Here is a 24,043-nt window from a genome sequence, read left to right as displayed (position 1 = left end):
AACACGGTGTCAGAAAAGAAGAATGGAAGCACGTGCATTATGTCTGTAATGCTGACGACAATTGTAATGGTTGATGGACCTTGTTCAGCCTGCTTTGACTACAAAGAAGCATCCACTCCCACAAAAAAAAAAAAGTCCAAAATCAAAAGAATAAATAACTTGAATTTTATTAATAACATAAATTTTATTAATAACATAAATTTTATTAATAACTTAAATTTTATTAATAACTTAAGTTTTATTAAGGTGTAGCTCACCTAGCTATTCTTAAAACTAAGATAAAAGTTAGACTTGGAAGTGCTAAGGGACCTTTATTAGTCATTAAGGTTTACATTGCAAAAGCCAGAAAGAGATTAGGCCACAGGAGACACAACTGGGATCATCGGAGGTTGCCCAGTTACATCCCTGTGGGACTAACAAGACTGGGACTTGGAACTGTGAAACATCTCTCCAGGCAGTCCATGAAAATCTGACCATGAAAATCTTAAGGCACACATGGATTAAAATTAGTTGCATCAAACATGTCATAAGAGATTTTCCCCTGCCTCTCCATCAGTTACCCTTCTGCTATCACATCTTTAGAAATATTTTTTTGTATATCACATGCCAGGTAGTTTATAAAGCAAAATGAACAACAGTAAAATATTTACTAGAACTATTGCTGAACAGGGAACAAATTATCTGCTGTGCCATAATAAGACAAGTTTGGCAGAGTGGTCCATACAAAAACACTAATGATTGCATTAACTCAATCTATTTTATTAATTACTGCTACAGTAAAGTTCATGCACTTGTTATGTCCTCTTCCATCTCTGAAATGAATGAGTTCAAAGCTATCCTCTTTAAAACCTGTTAATGGTCGCCACCTGGCTTGCTCACACTAGACCCTTTTGAAAATTTGGAGAGATACTTTATGTATCACCTTACTAATTCCAAGAATTAAAATAAGTCCCCGTTCTCTGAAAATGAGTCATCAGGCTTTGGTCCACCATCATTGTTTCCAGTCAAAACATTTGAAAAAGGAAATTACAGCAGCCAAGATAATCAAACATTGAGTTCTTGGGGTGGATATTTTGACACCTTAAATTTTACCATGGAAATTTATTCTACTTTGAATGAATCAGTAAAGTGGAAAAAAAACAAAATGAGTAAAAAAATACTACAATAGGTTGTGATTCATTTTTTCACCGTTAAGTGGCTACGTGCATTCATACCATGCTAAAGGACACACTGTGAAGAAGAGCACTGCAGCTAGCAAGAGGAAGAAACCCAAACTAGCATATGCATCACCAAATGAGTGTGACACATCCACTGGTTTTCAGAGCTCCATCACTGAAGAGGTGCTTTGACATCATAATGATGAGTCTGGTAAGAAAATAAGGGGACAAAAGAAGAAAGAATAGCTGAGGAAGTCATCTTTTCACTGCAGGAATCTCTTCCTAGACATTAGGCAACATATTTTACTCCTCAGGATGATGTTAAATATTAAACATAGTGAATAACAGGGTCTAGAGTTTTTGCAAGCCTCATTTGACACTTAAAATGGTAAATCCTTTCATTTCAAGCCTGGAACAGAGTACAGGTAGACATTGACTTATCACTGTGGAGAAACTTAGTGCTGGCCAGCAAGATGCAGGGAAGTGAAGAGTCATGCTGTCAATAGAGACGGCATAGCTAACTAATGGCACTGACATCTGAAGTGAAAGGATTTACCGTTTTCCCTATTAATACCAATTATATTGTAGTTGGGAAGGAGAATTAGAGAATCAGTTTTGTCAGAAACAAGCAATCATTCTAAACGTGCTTTGCTTATACCATTTTGAACCCATGTATTTTAAAATGCCTACTTGTGCAACAGAAGCTCGTTGTTTTGTATCATGACATGAAATATGGATCACACCTTTACTACAGGACGTAATAAAACAACAGTCAGCAGTCAGCTCTTGCAAACATCTGTCTTGCCAAAACATCCAAGGTAATTGCATCAATCATTGGCTCCATATAAACAAGTTCATGGTTGGTGGTAGTGTGGTCTGACAACCGTCATGAATTAGTTTACTTATGGGACAGTGTCTCTTAGTCTATGGACTACAGTCACATCTCCTGCAAATCTTCATAATTTCACTGATCTGATCAAATTCCATCTATTTTGGGCTGAATTGGACCTGCAATCAGGCTCACCCAGTGCAGGGAGATGCGGTGCTCACACTTTAACCATCAGCCACCCAGAAGGTCTGCCTTCTGGGTACACAGCTCACGTTTATGTGGGTCCCTCAAGCTTCCCAGCGTCTCTTGGGCACAGCAGCCAGCAGCTCTCCTCGGAGGAGGTCAGACCTCAAATGTCAGACCAAATTAAAAGAAAGTCAATACAGAATAGGGCTGGGCCAAAAAAAAATTAGTGGACTGTATGCACAGCAACATGAATTCCACCCTCCTCGGTTTCCCCCAAGAAATAAAATATAAAATAACTTCAGGGTGAGGCAAGGATTTAAAAATGTCCAGAATTTTGGTTTTATTTTTTGACTATATTCACTTAGTGGGGGAAAGGAGTTAGAAAGTTCAAAAACATTTTGATGTTTTGAACTGAAAAGTTGCACTTCAAACACAGCAAAATCCTTAAGAATTTTTTTTAAACTGGTTAAAATTAAAATGAAAAGGTTATCCAAAGGCATCACTGGTATCAAAACTAAATAAGACATCTTCATGTGGCACAGAGATAAGCCAAAAGCACTTTTTAATGTTCTCATTTCAACAAAAAGCATTGAAGATGTTATTTTGACTCCAAAAAAGGTCTTTTTTCAAGTTTCAGTTACCTTGCTGAACCACATTTGTCTTCTGCCCAGCTCTATGGAAACAGGACCTGTAAAGTCGACACAGCATATAGATTAGAGCAAATAACACAGCAAACATGGATTGGATCAGGGGTTTTCCAATAGGAAAACAAAAAAGTGTTGTTTCAATTTCAGAAATTTACAATTAGCCTACTAGAAAGGAGAGATAAAAGAGAACTAAATCTCCGTATTTTAAAAATTTATATGTTCATAATGTTTCTTCAGGAATCCGTCTGGCATGCAAGACTGGATTCATAGCTAAGATGGTTGCATTGAATTTTCTGAAGATACTCAATTTTACATGCACTCAGCTAACCTAGGACATTAAAGTACTTCTTCTTCAAAAAGAAAAACAAAACAAAACAAAAGATGTTTTCAGAGCACAAGTGTTTCTTTTATTTCAGAGGCTGAAGTCATAGCAGGTCAGTAAGAAGAGAAACAAAAATAGAAATCGCTATTTTTCCTTGCACTGGATTCCTAAACCACTGTGCCGAGGCTTCACAAGTGAGCAAAGGAGAAAGTTTCTTTATTGGTGTAACTCCTCGGCTGTAAGTATAAAGTTACGTCATCGTCCTTTATTGATCATTGGCAATATCTGCTCCTGTGTTCACATACAAGAATTATAGGACTAACTGTTTCTAATTTTCTTATCTGGAAAGTAACTCTTTCCCCAGCGTTTATAATAGTTCAGGCAATTTTAAATCCCTCGACAGGCTCAGCCGGGAGGGCTGCCCAGGGGAAGACGCTGCAGACGTGGCCATCCCCCTCATCCCCACGCTCTCTGTTACTAACTGCAGCCCAATGCATCACAGCCAGGCAGACGAGCCACGCAGGCATGACTGTACCATGATGTGCTCTAAGGTACTCACATTTTTGCAAAGCTGTATGCATGTGGTACAGAAAGGCAAGGAAAAACCGTTCTGGTGTTTGACATTTTGAGGAGCAGCGAGGAAGGACTGCGGTTTTACGGGTTTCCTCCCACCCCTTCTCCATCACCCCCTGTAGTCTGACACCAAGCCTGTTTTCCTACCGTCTAGTTATCAGGATGGAAGACGTGAGTGCCAGGCTGGTTTATGATTTTGCCTAGCAATTATCTTCTATCTTTCGATAACATGCTGTACCCTCCTCCTTCGCAGTCAAGAGCTTTCCTGACACAAATGTTCTCAAGCAGCTCTGGAAACTACTATCCACTCCAGTTTGGGGTTTCTGTCCTTTTTCTTTAAATATTTATATTGGAATAACTTGTTGAAATATGCAAGTGTATACAGAAAAAGCCTTGAAATTGGAGAAGACAGCCAGTTCTACTTCCTTCATCTACTTGTTTTCTTGCTGCAGTAGAGAGAAGCCAAAATACAGGGCTGGAAGGAGTTCAAACTTAAACCACTGGAACATGGTAATGAGTTCTTTCCATTACTAGACAGAGTTTTATCTATCAGTTTGGAAAATATTCTCAGACCCTACCAGTGAGGTTAGGAGAAGGTCAGTAAAAATGAGAGAAAGCCTCCTTCCAATAAGCCCCTGCTTCAATGATTTCATTTTATGAAACTACTCAACAAACTCTAAAGACAGAAAAAATACAGGAAAAGATAATGACTGCAATCTTCAGTAACAGTTGTGGGATGTACTTAACTTGGAGAGGGGTAATGTAGAAGAAGCTTTAAGCCATCTTTGTGGTTGCTAAGCCCAGGCCAGATGTGCCTGTTCAGTCATGTAACATAACTCATAGCATCCTGCTATAATTTAAGCCAGTTACTAACAACCCCAGGGGCTGCTGGAGACAATTGCAAGCAGCAGGTGTTGCTTTGCAGCATCTCTCTCTCTACCTGTTGCCAAGATGGAAAAAGAATGGAGGAGGAAGATTATGTCTTTTTAAATAATTTAATCTATTTTGAATTTCTTGTAAAACTGTGACTCTTTATTACATCTGGAAAGAGCAAAATACATTCATTTCACTTTAAGCCTTCATTTCTCTTTCATCCTCCTTTGAAGGACTTGCATCATCTGCAAGTATTTCCTCATTAGCTACCTTTCACTTGTTACTTAGAAGTCCCATTACTTGTAAGGATTACATCTCTGCAAGATAATTTCATTGATATTTGTCTTGAGATAAAAATGATCACTGTTTCACATAAACCAAAAGTTTACACAGTTTTCTCTCTCCATGGAGTTCCTTCAGTAAATCATTTGCAGGCTTTCAGCACACCCAGTCCAAGGTGATGCTGATACCTCCTGATCAGCTGACATGCTCTTCAGGAGTCCGTTGATCGTAACTGTGAAAGTACCTGAAATCTGACTTGAAACTTTTCTCTTGTTCCTGTTAGATGTGCAATAAGGAAAAGGTGCAACAATAAACCCCCACCTCCCTGCATTTCTCCATTCAGAGCATCCCAGCTGTACAGTGTTTTACATATTAAACTTCTCCTTCACACACAAAAATACAAGTGCATATCCTGGTGAGATTTCTCTGAAAGTATTTAGTTTACTTCAGATACTCTGGAGGTCAGCTGTACCTCGTGAACCACTATGTATTATAAGAGATCGATGGCGCAAGGCATTAAGCATGTTCCTCTCTCATCTAGCAGTTAATGACGGTGAACGTTTAATTCATCCATTCAATTATGCAGACTGGGATTTCTCAAAGGAGGCTAAGGGAGTTAGGTGGCAAGATCAGTGGATTTTGATGGGCACTCAGCACCAATATTACACACACATCTTATATTCGTTGGTATGTCCTAACCAGACTGCCATTTTACAAGCGAATTCCTATCACTTATGTCGTAGGTTTCAGGTTCTTGACTTACAAACACATGCAGCTACATAGATCATACACAGCACAGAAATTTAAAAAGGCAAATCCTCTTAATATCTAAATCTTGAGATGGGCAGGGGTCCAACTTTTCCTAAGCAACCCAGTATCAGATGAAAGGTTGCCAAAATAGACAATGCCATCACACTTGGGGATCCTACTCCAAGCTAAATGAGACACTTGACCATCTACGTCCTTCTATCTTGTCTGTTTGTATTTTAAGCTCTTTGGGCAAAAGATATGGAGATCTGATCCAACCAGCCAAGATCAAAGCCACAAAAATATAAGCAAAAAGAATTTTTGCAGTTTACACCCTGAATTTTTCTCTCAGCTTTAAAAGCATTTTATTTTGCTAGAGGACCTCACTGGTGAATCAGGAAACTATTGTGCTACATATATATGAAAAATAAAGCCCTCTAGACCCTTTTCCTCCTGCTGGATAGTAAGCATCTTTTTTTTGTGGAAGAGAAACTGAGATTGAAATACTCAGGGTGATTAGCCAAGCAATCATTATTGATAAAATGATAATGACCACAACAATATTTCTCAACATTTCTGTGGATGCATTATAATGCAATTAATAATGGAAGAAATGGTGCCAAAACTGATTACAATGTGCATTTCTAAAACCTCTTCAGGAAGTCATGTTAGAAGGACCCCATCAGATATTGACAGGTCCATTTATAAAAATCTATCAAACGTTCTTGATATGCATGACCTTATATTTTTAAAGAAGTTAGGTAACCAAGGATATGTTCAGAAATTTACTTCAAATCATTATCTTTCCTTGGATCCAGCATGTGACCTAAATAAAATGTCTTGATATATTCTGCAGCTGAACACAGCTTGCTGCAACGGCACAGGGGAGGATTTCTGAGCAAAGGAATGCGTCACTCCCACCATTCCCACTGTTGAGGAAATAAAACTTTGTGAGAGACATTCACAAACATTAATTCTCACATAGAAAAGCTAATGGCTGTAAGTGTCCTCCATAGCCAGTGAAAATAAAGTAGCTGGTTTTGTATTATTTTACATAACGGTTTTTAGAACTGCAATATTGTAAGACATATAATTTTGATTAGGCTGCAGGGCTGGTATAGCAAAGATCCAAACCAAACCCTTAGAGGTTTATGGAAAAAGGAAAGAGCCTTCAGCACAGACATGTTAACATCACATCAAGCAAGAATCAGAGCCAACACAAGTATGATTTAAGAAATCCATTAGTTCAAAAAACAGAGAAAATGAAAGCCCCGGGACACAGAGAAAGCAATCTCTTTCCCTTAAGATTTGGAATCTGCCAGATTATAGCACTGTTGGGCTCAGTGCCATTAACACCATGCCAGACTACGCAAGAATCTTCCTCCTCAGGCAATGATTGGCAGGTTCAACAAAGGAACTCTTTCAAAAGTCAAATGAGGTAATATAAATACCCAAAGAAATCAGAAAAGGCCAGAGGACTATTTATAGTCTGTTCATATATGTTTAAGTTTGTGAATCTGACATACCAGTGAGTCAAATGAAGTCAATTAGCCCATTACTTTAGCGATTCCTAAGCAAAGTCAAAGACTATGCTGAGATTGCTTGGACTGATCAAAATCTTAGTGCTACTCTGATGAGAAACAATTCACCCCAAGAAAGCCCGTAAGAAGTTTTCACTCAGAAAAGAGTGGAGCCATGATGCAGCAACTAGAACATGAATTTTTTTTTGTCTGCCTCAACAAAGATAGCACAAAGTGGAGATGACTAGGTTCTACTGCCTAGAGTAGCAGTAGAGGGCTGACAGAATACTGAACCCAGGCAGATAGCGAGACCAGACCAAGAACTCAGGAGTTGCCATGGTAGCAACATCAAACCAAGTCCTGAAAAAAGGCTACAGACACCTGGATGCTAATGCAAAGGCTATCAGCCAAGTCTCTCCTCCATCTCCAGCTCTGTCATTATACCAAAACTTAATAGATTGCAAGAGTTCCCTTGGATGGTGCAAGAATGGGAATGTAGACACCAATGTGCTACAGGAAGGGAAAATGGAACATAAATGAAGGAAACATGCTTGAAGATTAAGTATATACTATGGAACATTCTGATCTGTCCTTTATCCTTAGAAAGCAAAGTTAGCACATCATTTACTCCAGACTGTCTTTGTACTGACGTGTCTTGAGCAACAACTATTTTTAAACCTCAGTCTTGCAAGAGAATCTGGTATGGTTGACCTCAACACCTACCAAAGGGCTTACGCATCTGGCTTAAGCCAGAGATGATAACTAAGAATGTAAAAAAAAAAAAATTCCTTTTGCAAGGAGGGAAAGGTTACTTAAGCAAAACAAGATAAGACCTTATTGATGCAAGCAGAAGATTATCATTAACACATTACCAAGATTATAATAAATGACTTGCGCAGTCCTCATGGTAGTTGAGCCTCCTGTGTGATTGTTTGCAGCTCAGAGAGCTGTAGGTGTCCCATAATACCACAGTACTGCATTAATCCACTTGCATCTTCAAGCTGGAAGACTCAAATTCAGTTTAGCATAAAATGAAAAAGTGCAAGTCAATGTCAAGCCTAGAAATTTTTATTTTACAACACTGCTTAGGTTCAGTAACATATCTGTTAAAATCTTCTCTTCTTCCTCAGCTTTTACACAGAAAAAAAAATTCTCTTCATGTTTACTACATCTTTCATTACATTTTTTTAAAATATTTTGTATAATATATTTTATATTACTTTCACACAATTCATGTAGGAAAGTATTCGCACAACCTAAGACTGAAGTCTGATTTGCTGGTGTCACAAATCATTTTTTAGCAGGATGGTTGTCACCAATCAAGGGTTCAGAAATGTCCTTAGCAACAGGCAACATTGGATTGTGAGCTGGTGTTGGTGGTAACCCAGACTAAGCTAGAGCCAGTGACTACTGAACACTTCTTCTTAAATACATCTCATAAGCAGCACATAATGCTTCTCATCTATATATCTTAATGGTTCCATCATCCCAAGTCCTACATCTTCACCATCATGAGACAATTATGGCTCGAAGGAAACTATAATGAGCCTGAAGCCACACAAATATTTGTAAAAGGTATATATAATAAAGCACTAACATAAATCGCATGGCCTGTGTGCAAAATGCCCTCTCTTACACTACCCACCTTGGTCTGTTCAAACTCAGCTGGCCTCTGCTTTCTCCCATAGAGTCCCTTGGCTGCCTCACCATGGACTGCAATGACAGCAGGAGTGATTTGTAAACCCCACCCACAGTATGGCTGACAGGTACAGATAGATGCAAACCCCCTTCTTTGACCATACGATACACAGGATTTGGGCATAACCTTGTGCCTTGTGTTAATCTGAGCAGGTTCAAACTTACCTGTTCTGAGCAGAGATGTTACTGTCTGTGTAGGTACACAACAGAGGGTACACGCTCTCCAGTTGGTAGGGACAGCATCCTACTACTGCTTTTTAAAACCCTCTAAATTGAAAAATGAGACCTAGAGGCCAAGAGCCAATAATAGATTTTGCAGATTAAAGTGTTGATTTTAATCTAATGTCATTTCACAAAATATCCAAGAAATGCCATAAATCCATCAGACAGCCATCACTAGCCAAGAAGCATCATGAAATGTTACTATCATTGCTAAGAAAGCTTAGGTGACACAATCAAGTTTAAAAGTATTTTGAGGAAATCCCTGCCTATTCACGAGAACATAGTGTGTTAAAAAAGAAAGATTTTTTTTTACTACATTTCTTAAGATGTTTTAAGTTCTTCTCTGTTGAGACAATGAAAAATTAATTGATAAACCAATGCACTTAGCTTTCATTTTTAAGGTCTTTATGCTCTAAGGCTTCTGTTTTGACCATAGTGTGGGAAGAAACACTTAAAACACTTGCTTCTGTTGAATGATAGATCAATTGATCAGTATTATCTTGAAAAGATATAGAAAAACATTATTTGGAAAGTATGATTCAAGGCCAGTATTTATCTTTAACATTCACTCAATCTGCACTAATTTCATAGTCTAGAAGCAGAGAACCTAAGCACACAGAAAAATGCCTGGTATTTGCTGTAACAGATTTAAAAATCCAGAAGAGCGGTATGGTTATTTGAACTAAGAAAAACTAATAATTTGAACATGGTCATTCTGCCTGTCCTTCACAGCAGAGTCTCATGGAGCATTCGTGGTTGGAAAGCTTTGTGTGTCTTTTTTCTGTTTCTTTTCATAGAAACAGAGTTGTACTAGCATCATGATGCTGGGCACAGGTGATGCCTCACTACGCTCCCGGTTGCCAGAAGTTTGCTGGCATCAGCCAGCAAACATGCCCTGTGCTGTGTCTTCCTGGCAGGGAAGTTATGCCCACCCAATCAAAGAGGAATCAGATTTGCTTACTCAATCAATCTCATGCACAAAAAAGAAATTTGAATCTCAAATACCCAAAGCAAAGCGTGCACAAAGGACCTAAATGTGCAAAAATTCTTTGCAAAAGTTTATCTAGGATTGCACATGAATAAGGCACAGTCTGTTCAGATAACTCACTACACCAAAAGGGCAAATACTGATTGGAAAAGTAATGTTCAATTAATTAAATATTTACTGTAATTTTTCAGTTCCTCCAAGGCATCAGAAACAACTCAAGAACTCACACTCTGCTATGACTAGTGTGTGCAACATGAACATATGCAGGTGATATATATACACATATACATATGACAACATAAAACAACATATGCATCCGAGCCAGAGATTCTTTAGTAAAAAGCTAAGACAGAAAAAGCACAACCCAGACAGAATTTCAACTCCCAGAGGACATTTTCCAGGACTCCTGTTCAGAAAACAAAATTACAAGTTTACTTATCCACTGAAAATACTTAGGTGGAAGTTACTGAGAAGCAGTAACCATGGAGCCCCAATTATGCTATTTTTTTACTGTCATTTCCCAGAGTTTAACAATATTACACTGCAGTGCTTTTGTTTCTAAGACATGGACAGTGCAGCAAGCTGCCAAGAAACATCTTTGTTGGACATAATGACTACTTGGCCTCCATCTGAGGAGGAGCAGCTTAGTGTAATTGAACACTTCCATGACGCAGGGGACTGGACCTGATGACCAACGAAGGGTTCCTTCCAAATATCTTTCTATGATTATATGCTGATTAAATACCTGTGTGTATCACCAGCTTATTTCCCCATTTTGCTCAAAATTCATCAGGCAGGCTTGGGTCTGCATCACTTTATGACGTCCAGTATTATATCAGGATTTATGAATACCTGCCCACCTCCTTTGTGTGCTTTCCCCAGTCACTTCTGGGTTATTTTTCCTTCCCCCTGGTTTTATAATAATTTACTCTCTCCACGTTATAACCGTAGCCCTCATACACAGACCTCCCACCTGGCCCCTGCACACAGAGAGCCAGCACAAACATTCCCGTGGTATATTCTCCGAAGATCTGCCAAAAAGATGCCCTTGACAAACTGCAAAAAACCAGAACATTATCACAGGCAATTTGAGTTTCACTTCTGCCCATGACATTCAGCTTTAAATAAACTTTGGAGGAGCAGCTGGCCATTGGAGAGAAATCTGAGAAGGAGCTTAGGCTGACCAGCAAGCACTGCACTTCTCTCTCTGTCAGAAATGGTTTGTTTGTATTTTCTTCAAAACAGGAAAATAGTACAGAGGTCTGAAAGACCTCTTCTGGGGTTTCAGTGACATTGTTCAGCAGGTGACTTACTGTACAGCCAGTGCGGCTGTCTGCCATAAGACCCACGTGTACTCTGATTCTCAGAGACACTGTCCAAAGAAAGGGGAGCCAGGTAGCCTGGCACTACGAAACAGCTGCTTCAGTTGCAGAATCTTTGGACCAGAAACTGTGACATCCTGTATTCAGACATCCACTTACTTACTGCCTGCAGCTAGCTGTCATCTTAACAATTGTCTACATGGTAAATCAATAGCTACATGAGATTGCCTGCATTATCTGGACTCTTGTTAGGGGAAAACTTCCTATTTGCTTTTAAAGCCTTCACTGAACCATGCATGGAGCTCTGGTTAATCCCTAGGAAGGAAAACAAACATGTGCAAGCTGTCTGCACCTGACAGCTGAAAGCTTTTACTAATGGGGTGACTGACAGGTCAGTTTACTCGATTCAGTTTTGAACCTGACTTTTTTCTCCATCAAAATATTTTAATTGTGTTACATATGTTCACAACAGATTTCTGTAATGCATCTTTTACATCTAGCCCATGGCAAATGCAGTGGGACTCCCAAGTTGGTAACATCCTAGGCAATACCATATTGATCAGGTTTGAGACCATCCAAGGAACCTGAATATACACAAGTCCATGGGACCCGATAAGATGCATTCCAGGGTCCTGAGGGAACTAGCAAATGTAGTCATTAAGTCACTCCCCATCACATTTGAAAAGTCATGACAGTCAAGCGAAATCCCCAGTGACTGGAAAAAGAGAAAAACATCACACCCATTTTTAAAAAGGATAAAAAGGAGGACTCTGGGAACTACCGACCTCAGCCTTACCTCTGTGCCTGGTAAGATCCTGGAACTGATCCTCCTGGAAGCTATGTCAAGGCATATGGAAGGCAGGGAGGTAATTAGAGACAGCCAACACAGCTTCACTAAGGGCAAATCGTGCCTGACTAATTTGATGGTCTTTTACGATGGAGTGACTGTGTTGCTGGATAAGGGAAGAGGAACTGATGTGATCTATTGTGACTTCTGCAAGGCCTTTGACATGGGCCCACACAACATCCTTCTCTCTAAATTGGAGAGATACAGATTTGATGGATAAAGAATTGGCTGGATGGCCGCATCCAAAGAGTTGCAGTCAATGGCTCAATGTCCAAATGGAAACCAGTAACAAGTGGTGTCCCTCAAGGGTCTGTACTGGGACAAGTACTATTTAATATCTTCATCAACAACATAGACAGTGGGATTGAGTGCACCCTCAGCAAGCTTGCCGATGACACCAAACTGTGTGGTAGTGTCAACATGCTGGAGGAAAGGGATGCCATCCAGAGGGACCTTGACAGGCTTGAGGACTGGGCCCACATGAACCTCATGAAGTTCAACAATGCCAAGAGCAAGGTCCTGCACATGGGTCAGGGCATTCCCCAATATCAGTACAGGCTGGGGGATGAAGGGATTGAGCCCTGTGGAGAAGGACTTGGGGATACCAGTGGGGTGGCAAATTGGACATGAACTGGCAATGTGCACTTGCAGCCCAGAAAGCCAACTGTATCCTGGGCTGCATCAAAAGAAGCATGGCCAGCAGGTCAAGGGAGGTGATTCTCCCCCTCTACTCTTCTCTGGTGAGACCCCACTTGGAGTACTGCGTTCAGCTCTGGGACCCCCATCATAGGAAGAACATGGACCTGTTACAGCTTGTCCAGAGGAGACCATGAAAATGGTCAGAGGGCTGGAACACCTCCCCCATAAGGAAAGGTTGAGGGAGTTGGGGTTGTGTAGCCTGGAGAAGAGAAGGCTCCAGGGAGATCTTATTGCAGTCTTTCAATAATTACAGGGGGCTTAGAAGAAAAATAGAGAGAAGTTTTTACCAGGGCCTGTATTGACAGGACAAGGGGTAATAGTTTTAAGCTGAAAGAGGGTAGATTTAGATTAGATATTAAGAAGAAATTTTTAACTGTGAGGGTGGTCAGACACTGGAACAGATCACCCAGAGAAGCTGTGGATGTCCCATCCCTGGAGGTATTCAAGATCAGGTTGGACAGGGCTTTGAGAAACCTCATCTAGTGAAAGATGTCCCTGCTCATGGCAGGAAGGGTGGAACTAGATGATCTTTAAGGTCCCTTCCAACCCAAACCACTCTATGATCGTATTGAGGAGTGGCAATATGAGGGACATATATCACTGTTTTGGAAAAACATATATGGCAAAACCCTACAAGAAGACAATAGGAGAATTGCTTCATCTTACTCTGAATTGCCATTCAATTTTAGCAAGCAAAGGCTACCACCAGTAATGAAAGAGACAGAGAAGTCTTATTACATGGCAACAAATTAGTATAGAGACTGCACCTGCATTGTGGAACAGTTCCCAGCCTCACCCTTTACCCATTGTTCTGGTGAAAGAATATGCTGCCTACATACACCAGGTCAGCAGAAACCAAGGGTGAGGGGAATGTTACTGTGCCTTAGGTAAGAGTGCTCCCTTCTGGCTACAGGTCTGAAAGATGAAAATCTGAAAAGAAATGATCTTCATTTGCCTAGACGTAAACTGAGAGAGTTATGTATCATATTGTCCTATGCACTTAATTTAAAAAAAGAAGTTAGGACACACACACTTGGGCACAAGCAGAATATTTCAACACTATAAGAACCCCTCACCCCACTGCCAAGACTCTTAAGGAGGGAAAACACTTTTTAAGGAGGGGAAAAAGAATATCAGAACAGATGTATAAGCACTTTCAGCTGAACATTTCCACTAATACTTTTCCAAAAGCACTAGTTGCACCATGCTTTCCACAAACATTTAATTATTAATCTATTCTTCACAATGAATGGAATACTAAGTACTATTGAATTAAATCAATTGTTTTGATTTTTGTAGAAAAATCATCATTCTTCAAAAAGGGATTAGGCTAGCTTAATTAAAGGAACACACAGAACTATTAATGGCAGTGTTTCTTTTATCAACAGGCGTGAAACACAAGAATTCAGACTATTTTGCAGCCGGGCATACTGTTCAAAATCCAACCATCACACCAGATGAAGCTAAGGAATGTTTATTTTAGTAAAAAACGTTTCCATGTCTTGATATGATAATCTAGGATTTTTATCCAACCAGTAAATTCATTTAACAGTTCTGCTTAAAAAGCATTTAGACAGTTAAGTAAACTGCAATGCACACAACCTAGAGGTAGTTTACAAATACAGTTGAGATGATAACTAAGCATGGTGCAATCCACACGACTCTTACCTCACTTTCCATGTGAAAGCATACAGAAACTAATTCAAAGTAATGTTTTTTAAATGTGTTTAGGTAACATTAGCTACGGTTCATGTAAAGAACATTTGAGAAGACAGTCCTTACAAAATACAACCTGCAGTCATTGTTTTTTGTGTGACTGCTTTTATACTTTCCTTACACAGCGCTCACTCAAAACCACTCTACAGACTTTATTTCCCAAAGTATCTTCCATAATGTCAGGCAACTAGTTCTACAAACATTTCATGTTTTCAGCCAGCAAATGACTGCATAAAATATATGTAAGATGATAACTACAGATATGATTCTCACTCTGAATCACCCTCTAGTTCTCTTTTAGATATGCAAATATTTTATGAAATGTCAAGTTGTTAGGGTTTTTTTAAATACTATGTTTGATCTTTTAAAATACGTTAAAGATAGCAAAACCTAATGACGTACCAAAATACATACTAACATTTTCCTTCTCAATCACATCTTTAGAACCTCAAAAGAGATCAGTGTAACATTATTAACCCAGGGATATGGGTAGAAGCAGATATGAAAGCCAGCTGTGTGTTATGTGACAGATATTACAGTGCTGCAGGCATACAGCTCTCCTTTTCAAAGGCAAACACCGACCTCTATGGGCAACATGTAATGATGCAAAATAGAGTACTAAAGAAAGGCCAAACGTGCATGCAAAAAAATTTCAAGAAGCTTTGTGCACCTCTCTGTAAGACAAAGTCATTACACTGAAGCAGGGTATGGATAAGGATAAGGATCCTTTCTCTGGATGCAATGATGAACTTTAGAAGCAGTTACATCCCTCACCAAAACGGCTTTCATCAGTTCTTTGCGGTCCTTCAGTGGAACAGATTTTGCCTGTAAACAGACTTAATTCAACATACAAAGCACTACTAATACCAAGGGAATGACTCACAAAAGCACACCCCCGCAATGCTTGAACCACTCCGGATCACAACCTCATGCACTGCAGGTGGTCCTGAGCCCCCAGGACGAAGAGGAAACACGGGTGTCTTGACTCCATGCCAACATTTGAGATACTCGTTGCCAAGGCTGTGACAGTGGTCCAGCCCTGGCCCTGGGGTTGCAAGAAGGATGTAATGATGGGCAAGCAGAATGAAGGAGCAGATGTCATGGTACCAGAGGATGGCTGGTTGGGCATATGGCTTCTCCTCGTCCCTCTTCAAACACAGGGCACTGCCAGCGGGTGCAGAATCTTCTCTCTCTGTGTGACGGAGACTTGGGCCACACTGGGAGAAAAACCAAGACACAAACTATAATACAAAATGCAAAAATATGAAATGGCAGTGCATGGCAGCAGGAAGATGGGACAAGTCTCACCCCAACAGCATGAGGACAGCTATCCCCCAGCGCCTTCAGTACTATTGCCTGGTTGCAGGAGGCTGTTCTGTATTCTTCAGTGAAAAAATAATTAAATAGGCCAAAATTTTAAGCTTTGCTATGCCTCAGAGCTGCAACAGGGTAAGACACTGCAGCTCCATGATGAACGGGACACAGGAAACACATTGCTCCTCTTCCTGCTCTTTATTTTAATCTTCCTTAAGTTAATAACAAGGATGCAAACAAACAGAGTTTTCCTAATTGGTTTAGGATCAGTTTCCGTGTCAAGATTTAATCCACCTTTTTGCAACAAAGGGCTTTTTAAACCAATGATGAATGGCTATAATTTTGTAAATATTCTTGCAAGTACAAATTCTTCATCATTAGATATAAAACTATCATGAAATAGCACTAGTAATCAATTTCTTAAATAGATATTTTTCTGAAATCATGGCATGTACACTACAGCTTGTGAGCAGAGAAAATATAATTTTAAATTAAAGACATTGAGGGCATGTTTTAACCTGAAACTGTAGAAGTGATATCTCATCAAAAGTAAGGAGGAAAAAAAAAAAAAAGAAAAAGAGAAAACTTAAAAATGTAATAAAACTTACCAGTTGTAGAAGACTGTAAAGTGTTTCAAAATGGCATTTTTAGGCCTCACAAAGCTTTTTGGTCATGCTAATTTAAAAGACTACCTCCACAAGGCATACTGGGAATTTTTTTACGTTTTTTATGTTCCTGTGACTTGCAGTAGGGAAAAGCTAGAGGGTGATGGAGTTAAGACCAAGTGATGGAGTTAAGTCATATCCAGGCCTTGCACTAAAATAATGCTGTCACAGAGAAGGAAATTAATGTCCGCAGTCTGAAGTTGTAAAAATGGATGAAACAGGTAAAAATTTAGAAACAACGGTATTAGAAACATTTAGAAAAAATGATATTAAATATCACACTCAAATATAAAGCAGTCTCAAATCCAATGTGACCTTCTACCATCAAAGAACTGGAAGTTGATAAGTTTATGTTTAGAAATCCCCTGCTTGCCCTCTTTCCTATACCTATGTCCTCTTCCTGTTGGGCCTTGGAAAAGCCCCACCAACTACTTCATTGCTCAATTGAATTCTGCCTACATGCCACTGTCTGAAAACAATGATATTATGTTTTCATAGGGCATGAAATTTCTTGCTTTTACTCTTTGGAACAGAGTTAAGTGAGCTTCCCAATTTGATGGCAACTTCCATTAAATATTAATAACTATCTCATACAAGACATTTAAATATTGCATAAGGAAGTGAAAGAAATGAAGTATCTGAAATCTCTGACAGCTAGTGCATGTCAGGTAGGAAATAGCTCAGGGCAGGCTTAGAAAATAGAGAGAGAAGCAGGAAACAAAACCAGGCAAACAAACAAACAACAAATGCATATAAACGTCTACATAAATGCTAGAAGTTGGGGGGAAAACGTCACTGAAGTGGAATGTCCAATTTTAAAAGGAAATATTGTCATGTCAGCTTCTCAAAATTGTGATTTTTTTAAAATTGAGGGACAGTGCTTGGAGAGCTGTGCCCCTTACTCCCGGTGCTGCTGTTACCAGGATAATATCCCATCAAACCTATGTTAGGAGTCCCAGCATGATGGCATTTCCTCCTGGGCAACATTCCTGCATTCTCCATTTGGCAGCTGCACCAGATACACAGCCACTGTGTCAACCGTCTGCAACTTAAATTTTGAGACATAGAAAAACCTATAATAATGTGTAGATTTGTCTTCCATTGCAACAATCTCAGTGAAGAATTTTGGCAGGTCCTCAACACACAACGTTATTTCTAAGGATGAACCAGCCTTTAACAAGAAATTGAATTTATTGATACAGGGGAAAATGAATTTCTGTTGTTCTTCTCTACAATTTTATTTCTAAGGAAACAGTGACCCCATTTTTCAATAATTTGCAACTAATCCTTAAACACCTGTTACGCTGTTAACAACTTAAATAATTAATCACAGAATAGCTGAGATTGGAGGCACCTCTGGAGATCATCCAAGTCCATCCTCCCCGTTCAAGCAGGGTCAGCTTAAAGCAGGGTGCCCAGGACTGGCCAGTTGGGTTTTGAGTATCTCCAAGGATGGAGGCTCCATAATCTCTCCTGTTCCAGTGTTCAACCACCTTCACAGTCAAAAAGCATTTTCTTATGTTCATAGGAATTTCCTGTGTTTCAGTTTGTGTTCATTGCCTCTTGTCCTGTCACTGGGCACCACTGAGAAGAGTCTGGTTCTCTCTTCTTTATACCCACCCATGAGGTATTAATAAACATTCAGAAGATCCCCCTTGAGCCTTCTCCTCTCCAGGCTGAGTACTCCCAGCTCTTTTGGCCTCTCTTCATACAATAGATATTCCAACCCCTTAATCATTTTTGCTGCCCTTCACTGGACTTGCTCCAGTAAGCCCACATCTCTCATGTACTGGGGAACCCATGACTGGACACAGCACTCCAAATGTGCCTCTCTAGTGCTGAGATAAGTGGCAGTGGCCTCACAATGACATCGCCCAGCTCCCTCAGCACTCGTGGGTACACCCTGTCAGGGCCCACGGAGTTACTTACATCCAATTTGTTTAAATGTTCCTGATTTTAACACAATCCTCTCTCACTGCAAGAAGGCGGAGTCTTCCTTGTGCCAGACTTTCTGGTCTCAGGGGGCTGGGGCTCCCGAAGGCTGGTCTTCATGAGGACTCAGACTTGTGGCAAGCTTACAGTTTTATCAAGGGTCACTGCTGGGTGAATAAAAGTGAGACTGGCAGTTCACCGAAAGCTGGTCATTGCTTTATCACTAATATTAGTCACAAATTATACAAAACCTTGGTTAACATAAGCTACCAGATGGCCACTCCAGCAACCCCTTCAGAAACAGGTATCCAAAAGCTTTTGGCATCCTGCAAGTCTTACTCACTGTATGCACAGAGCAGTAGGCCTCACGTTTCACCTATGTAGCATGTTCTTCCTCTGTATATGTTTTTTTTACTGAGTCAAATTTGCTGATTTTGATGCAACAATAAACTATCTCCATTACCGCTGCAGAAGCACTTTGAATGAGCTGAAAGCTAATGATGGACTAAAACTGTGGGGACTATAAAAGGAATGCAGTTCACATTAATTTTTTGGATTAGCTTTATCCCAGCAGACATTATGAAACCTATAGTGGGATAAATCCACCAGCTAATTCAGGGTCCGAGCAGAGAGGAAGAACTCCAAAAGAAATATGCCACAAGAGAGAGCAAACAGCTCCAAGCACAGCAGTTCCCACCATCCCATGGGGCGTTGGTGGCAGCATTTCCCAGTTCTCCTTGACTGCACAATCAAAATGAGATACGAGCTTAAGGGGAGGAGGACTCTTGGTTAAGATACCACACTGCACTCGGGTCATTTCCACACTGCCTCACCAGGAGATGCATGGGCATGGACACTGAAGCCAGGATACCCATCCCTTCTTCACCTCTGTTGGTGTTCATTACTTGTCGGTATTTCCACAGAGCCACCCTCCTTAAGCTCGTCTGAGCAGCAGCGTGGGTGAGAGATGGGACCTTCTTGGTTGCAAAGCATACAACTACATGTAAGAGCCACAGCTGCAGATGATTAAATAAAAGTCTTCCATTTAAAGCTGCTCTGAATCTCACTGTTTCTTAACACCACATGAGACATAATTTTTATTTCTCTACAGAATAAAATTCCCTCTCCCTCTTTTTTCATTTGCACTCTGTAAGCACTTCATTTTTTAAATTAATGAATAGCTTGATATGATTGGGTGATTTATTTAAATATTAGCATGATTTCTATGTTTTACCCTTTTTATAAACAGGAGTCCTATCACAATTCAGAAATATTTAAAAGGCCAGGTAAGCGTAGCTTTCCTGCACACAGTAACAGGTTCTTATACTGTGCTTATAATTTATCTGTGTATCTTCAGCATTTTTAATACACCTTGCTCTGCAATACCAAGGTGCCATCTGTATCTCTTCTTTAGACTCAGTTGTTTTTCTCCCTTCCCAATTATACCTATGCACTAAATCCTTTAAACCCCTATCCAGTCTGCAACTTCATTGGCTCAAACTAATGAACAGAATTTTCTAATTCCCTTATGATAATCCTATTACCTGTCCAAAGCTATTTCTGCAAGGGTCATCATTACACAGAGATGTAAATCTGAGACCAGGTCTATCTGTGGTCAGTTGTAATCCAGCTCCTTTCCTGGAAACCACCAAGGACATTTGTCAGTGCTCGGAAAAAGCGGAGCTGAGCAACTGAACCTCTCAGGTAAAGTGATTTGTGTGTTGATTGTCTTTAAAGTTTTATTTTAGTAGGGGAATAAAATATGATGTTTCAAAGATTGCCACAGCTGCTAAAATTTATTAGCAGCATATTAAACGTTCTAATAGATAAGCTTAACTGATATGGTCTCTCAGAAGAGCCTCACCTTTGGCATCGGGCTGAAATGTAGCTGTTGAGATAAAAACTAATGCCAGATTCCAGTTATGAATTTGGCAGGCTGTTTTGATTAAGCTGAGAATAACAAGCTACAAGAGCTGTCATTACTCATGCTTTAAATAAATACAGGTTTTGCTCTAGCATGGACAGTAAGTGGTGCTTCACTCCAGATGGAGTCATTTTGGGGAAGAGGAAATATATTCAAAATTTGACCCCTGAGCTGCTGACGGTGTGTGCCCAGGCTATTGGAAGCGACACCTATGTCTAATTTAACAGAGCTTTTATATTCCTTGCATGGAATCCTGTCTCTCTCTATCTGATTTTGCCATTGATTTAATTCAAAACAGGATTTCTGGTCTTTTTGTAACCTATCTTTGAGTACTAACCTATATATAAGAATCTGCAAGAGAATATAAACACACCATTTCTTCTGCCTGTACTGGGATGGAGTTCTGCACTCTGGTGAAGGGTGAGTGAAGGGCTCAAATGTCTGGAATAATCCCCAGAATATTTTCCTGTCTGGGTCCATCGTTTTCAGAGCCTCCAAGAAACTCTAAATCCTAACTTTAGGATAAATCCTTCTTACCTGGCTATCTAACTTCAGGCTCAGAATTGTTTTCTTGCAAAAGAATGTTTTGGTAAGTATAAATATTGGTGTGAAAGAATAATAAACCAAATGTACTGGACAAGAATTTTCACTATGCGGCTGGTATGACAGCATTAATTTTAGGCAGGTTGCAAGTATGTAACTAAAGGTATAAATGATGTGTTACATGAAAAGATGAAGAAAATGTCCCTGTCTGGCTGGTGAGCCTACCTACTTTGAGAGCAATCTGCCATTGACAGGAATGGAAAAAATCATCAGGCCCACAGTTCAGTGGAGATGCAGAGACTGCTTTACTTACCTATCAGTATTTTGCTGTTCTCAGTGGTACATCTTTGTCATTTGTACTCACATATGGATTAGGCAGTGGGCATAAGAACAGCCATATTATATGTATATATATATATATATATACACACATATGTCAATCCTTAGAAAACAACCATGATGTAAGCAAACAAAGAAAACTCAGTATATATAAAAGTCCACTAAACCCCCATTATTTGATATTGAGAGATTGCTTTCTACAGCTGAGATCCCTAGAAGATGAGTATGTTGTGAATTGTACAGGTCTAAGCGGTCAAGGAACCTTGGGGCAAAATTATATTTTAGATTCTTGCTTCCAACCTGCTTACACAAACAATATGGTCTTCACAATCAAAAGCTCTACAACTTTTCTGCAGGTACTTCAAATTTTTTTGAGAGGAGGGAACAGTTTGAACATAAAGTCACTCTTCTGCAGCTGATATATACCAGATTGCTAGAATTATATGTGAATACTTCATCCTATTTCAGAATGGGATTTTAAGGTGATCTCTGTTATAAGTATTAATATCTAATCCTAGCAATTCTAATTACAGAACAGCTAAAACCATGGGGAAATGCATTAGGGAATGAAAGATAATACAACTTGAGAGCAAATTGCATAGCTAAAGATGATTGCTATATGCCAGCATATGGAACTACTGGTTTCAAGTGATAAAGGGAATTCATCAGTAGCAGGAATGGATCTTGAAGCCATCAGAGGGTTCTCTTATTCCTAATTTACAAAGTGCAAAAACCCTACAGGTATTTTACATCTTCAAAATACTCATGATGCCATCTGTTCATATCCTCGTCTCCACTGCAAAGTTTTTTCCTGGGTGAATTATATTATTAAAGGACATCCCTGCCCCTTTCCAGCCCTCCAAAAAAAAAAAAAAAAGAGCAAAGAAAGCACCAATTCAGGAAAAAGGGCCTGACTGATACAATCAGTAGCCCCACCTCAGTGGGGAAACAATTTTAAATAAATTTTGCACTAGACTGGATTACAGGGATTGGTCAGCTGGATTACAGGATAGTCAGCTTAGTTGCGCATCTAACTGCAGTTATAGGAGGCTGTGATTCTCACTATATGCAAAAGCTGTGCAACTTCAGAATAGTCTTAAATGCAGAAGACACAAGAACTTATGAAAAATCTACATCACCCTTAAATTTCCACCCCATCTTTCAGACCCACTTTCAGATAGCCGGTGGTATAAAACCAGAATAACAAACCCATATTCCACAAGCCACCTGTGGACAGAAAACCTTCTAGAGACTGTACAGCACTCTGGTTAGACACTGGTGAGCAAGGACAGTAAAGAAAAATCAGGTTGCCTCTATGATTTGGTATGTTTAACATGACAAAAGGAGGCAGGGAACTCAGCTGGAGGGTCTGGTAACTAGCTTTCAGTGCTATCCAATCTTAAACTACGTAATAAGCTTTATTTTAAGGCATATGGCTAACCACATTTAGCCTGAATTATAACCTTAATTCTGAATTCTTTGAATGAGCACAAAGATTTAGCCTCAGTCCCAATACAGTGAAATGTTTCTCACTGATTTAAATGTAAACTGGAACATGCTATAAATCAACACAGAGAACTCCGTTATATTGTGACGAGCATACACCACAGTTTTTGCCTTTAATGTTCAATGCCTACAGAGTTCAAGTGAAAGCTGTAGAGCAATTTTCACAATCAGTATTCAAGTACAGAGCAATTCCTATTCTGCTGCTTACTGGAAAGAAGATATCAAAGAACTATGAGTAGAAGAACATAAAATGAAAGAGAGAAATGGGGTCTACCAAATACCAGGTATGAGCAGAGTTGGCCAAAATTAGGGGAATAGCACTTTCTGGGTAAAAGAACAAAAATCAAAACAAAACCAAAAAATCCCTTCCAACTATTTCAAGTGGAAGACTTTGTAAATTCATGTCACCTCTTGTACTAATTCTTTTTTTTAAGCTGAAATGAAACATTTCAATTTTTCATTGGCATTTTCATTTCAAACAGACATGCAAGATGTGAGCAACAACAAGTAGAGGAAGTGTGATAAGCCTGAAAAATAGCTCCATATATTTGCCTGCCAAAACAAGAAACTATTTTTCATGACCCAGAACCCTTTCCACTCTAACAGCCAGAGATAATAGAAGAAGGAAAATACAAGAAATTGCAGTGAGCAAATGCCATATAGTTTTTCTCACTGCACTCAATCAGAGGAAGGGGTGGCAACATTGCAGGAACAGTAATTCCTGCAGAGCAAGGAAGCAGCTGCTCCGAGCAAAGTACCTGCTGCATTATGAAACTCCACATGGTCAAAGCCCCTCCAAGAAATTTCGAAATTACTGCTCTTGTTACCTAATCTAGCCATGCAAATAAGGGTCTGTGAACTGTAACAGCAGCAGTGACTTCAGCCTAAACACAGCCACGCTGGGTGGCAGATTCAGTTCTGGGTCTTTCTCAGCCTCCTAGAAAATTGCTGGCTAACAGGTCTTGCACAGAGCCAGGTGAAAATGTGTTATCTAAGTTGTTCTTAACAAAAACTATTTCACTGATTTTTTTTATTTTTTTTTTAATAATTGTTTCAGTGTTGATGAGAACTTCCACAAAAGCAATATCTTTGCTTTGGAAACACTGAGGTAATAAATTCCAATGGCATCTTGAAATTAAATTTGTTTCTATTTGCATATCCTTGCCATTTCAGTAGTATTCATTTCAGTCAT

The 24,043-nt window shown here is 39.5% G+C and overlaps 1 protein-coding gene across 7 annotated transcripts in view; it reads right to left on the bottom strand.

The window, feature by feature from the left end:
- Window positions 1–632: 632 nt before the first annotated feature.
- The window catches only part of ODR4 (odr-4 GPCR localization factor homolog), a 60,310-nt gene continuing 36,899 nt past the window's right edge, over window positions 633–24,043 (bottom strand). The window contains exons 13-14 of one of the 7 annotated variants that reach the window (XM_087731879.1): window positions 2,814–2,860; window positions 633–1,365 (exon numbers count right to left, since the gene is read on the bottom strand). In XM_087731879.1, the coding sequence (XP_087588005.1) occupies window positions 1,330–1,365; window positions 2,814–2,860 (83 nt within the window). In that variant the 3' untranslated portion in view covers window positions 633–1,329. Of the gene's footprint in view, window positions 1,366–2,813; window positions 2,861–14,432; window positions 15,846–18,507; window positions 18,704–24,043 lie in introns of those variants that run through there. The other 6 variants (XR_015698791.1, XM_087731889.1, XM_087731888.1 and 3 more) reach the window with 6 other exon arrangements.

This window comes from Nipponia nippon, unplaced genomic scaffold, assembly GCF_047370975.1.
Source record: "Nipponia nippon isolate SJK-2023a ecotype South Korea unplaced genomic scaffold, ASM4737097v1 scaffold_5, whole genome shotgun sequence".
Taxonomy (NCBI): Eukaryota; Metazoa; Chordata; class Aves; order Pelecaniformes; family Threskiornithidae; genus Nipponia; species Nipponia nippon.
This window is presented reverse-complemented; position numbering and strand designations above follow the sequence as displayed.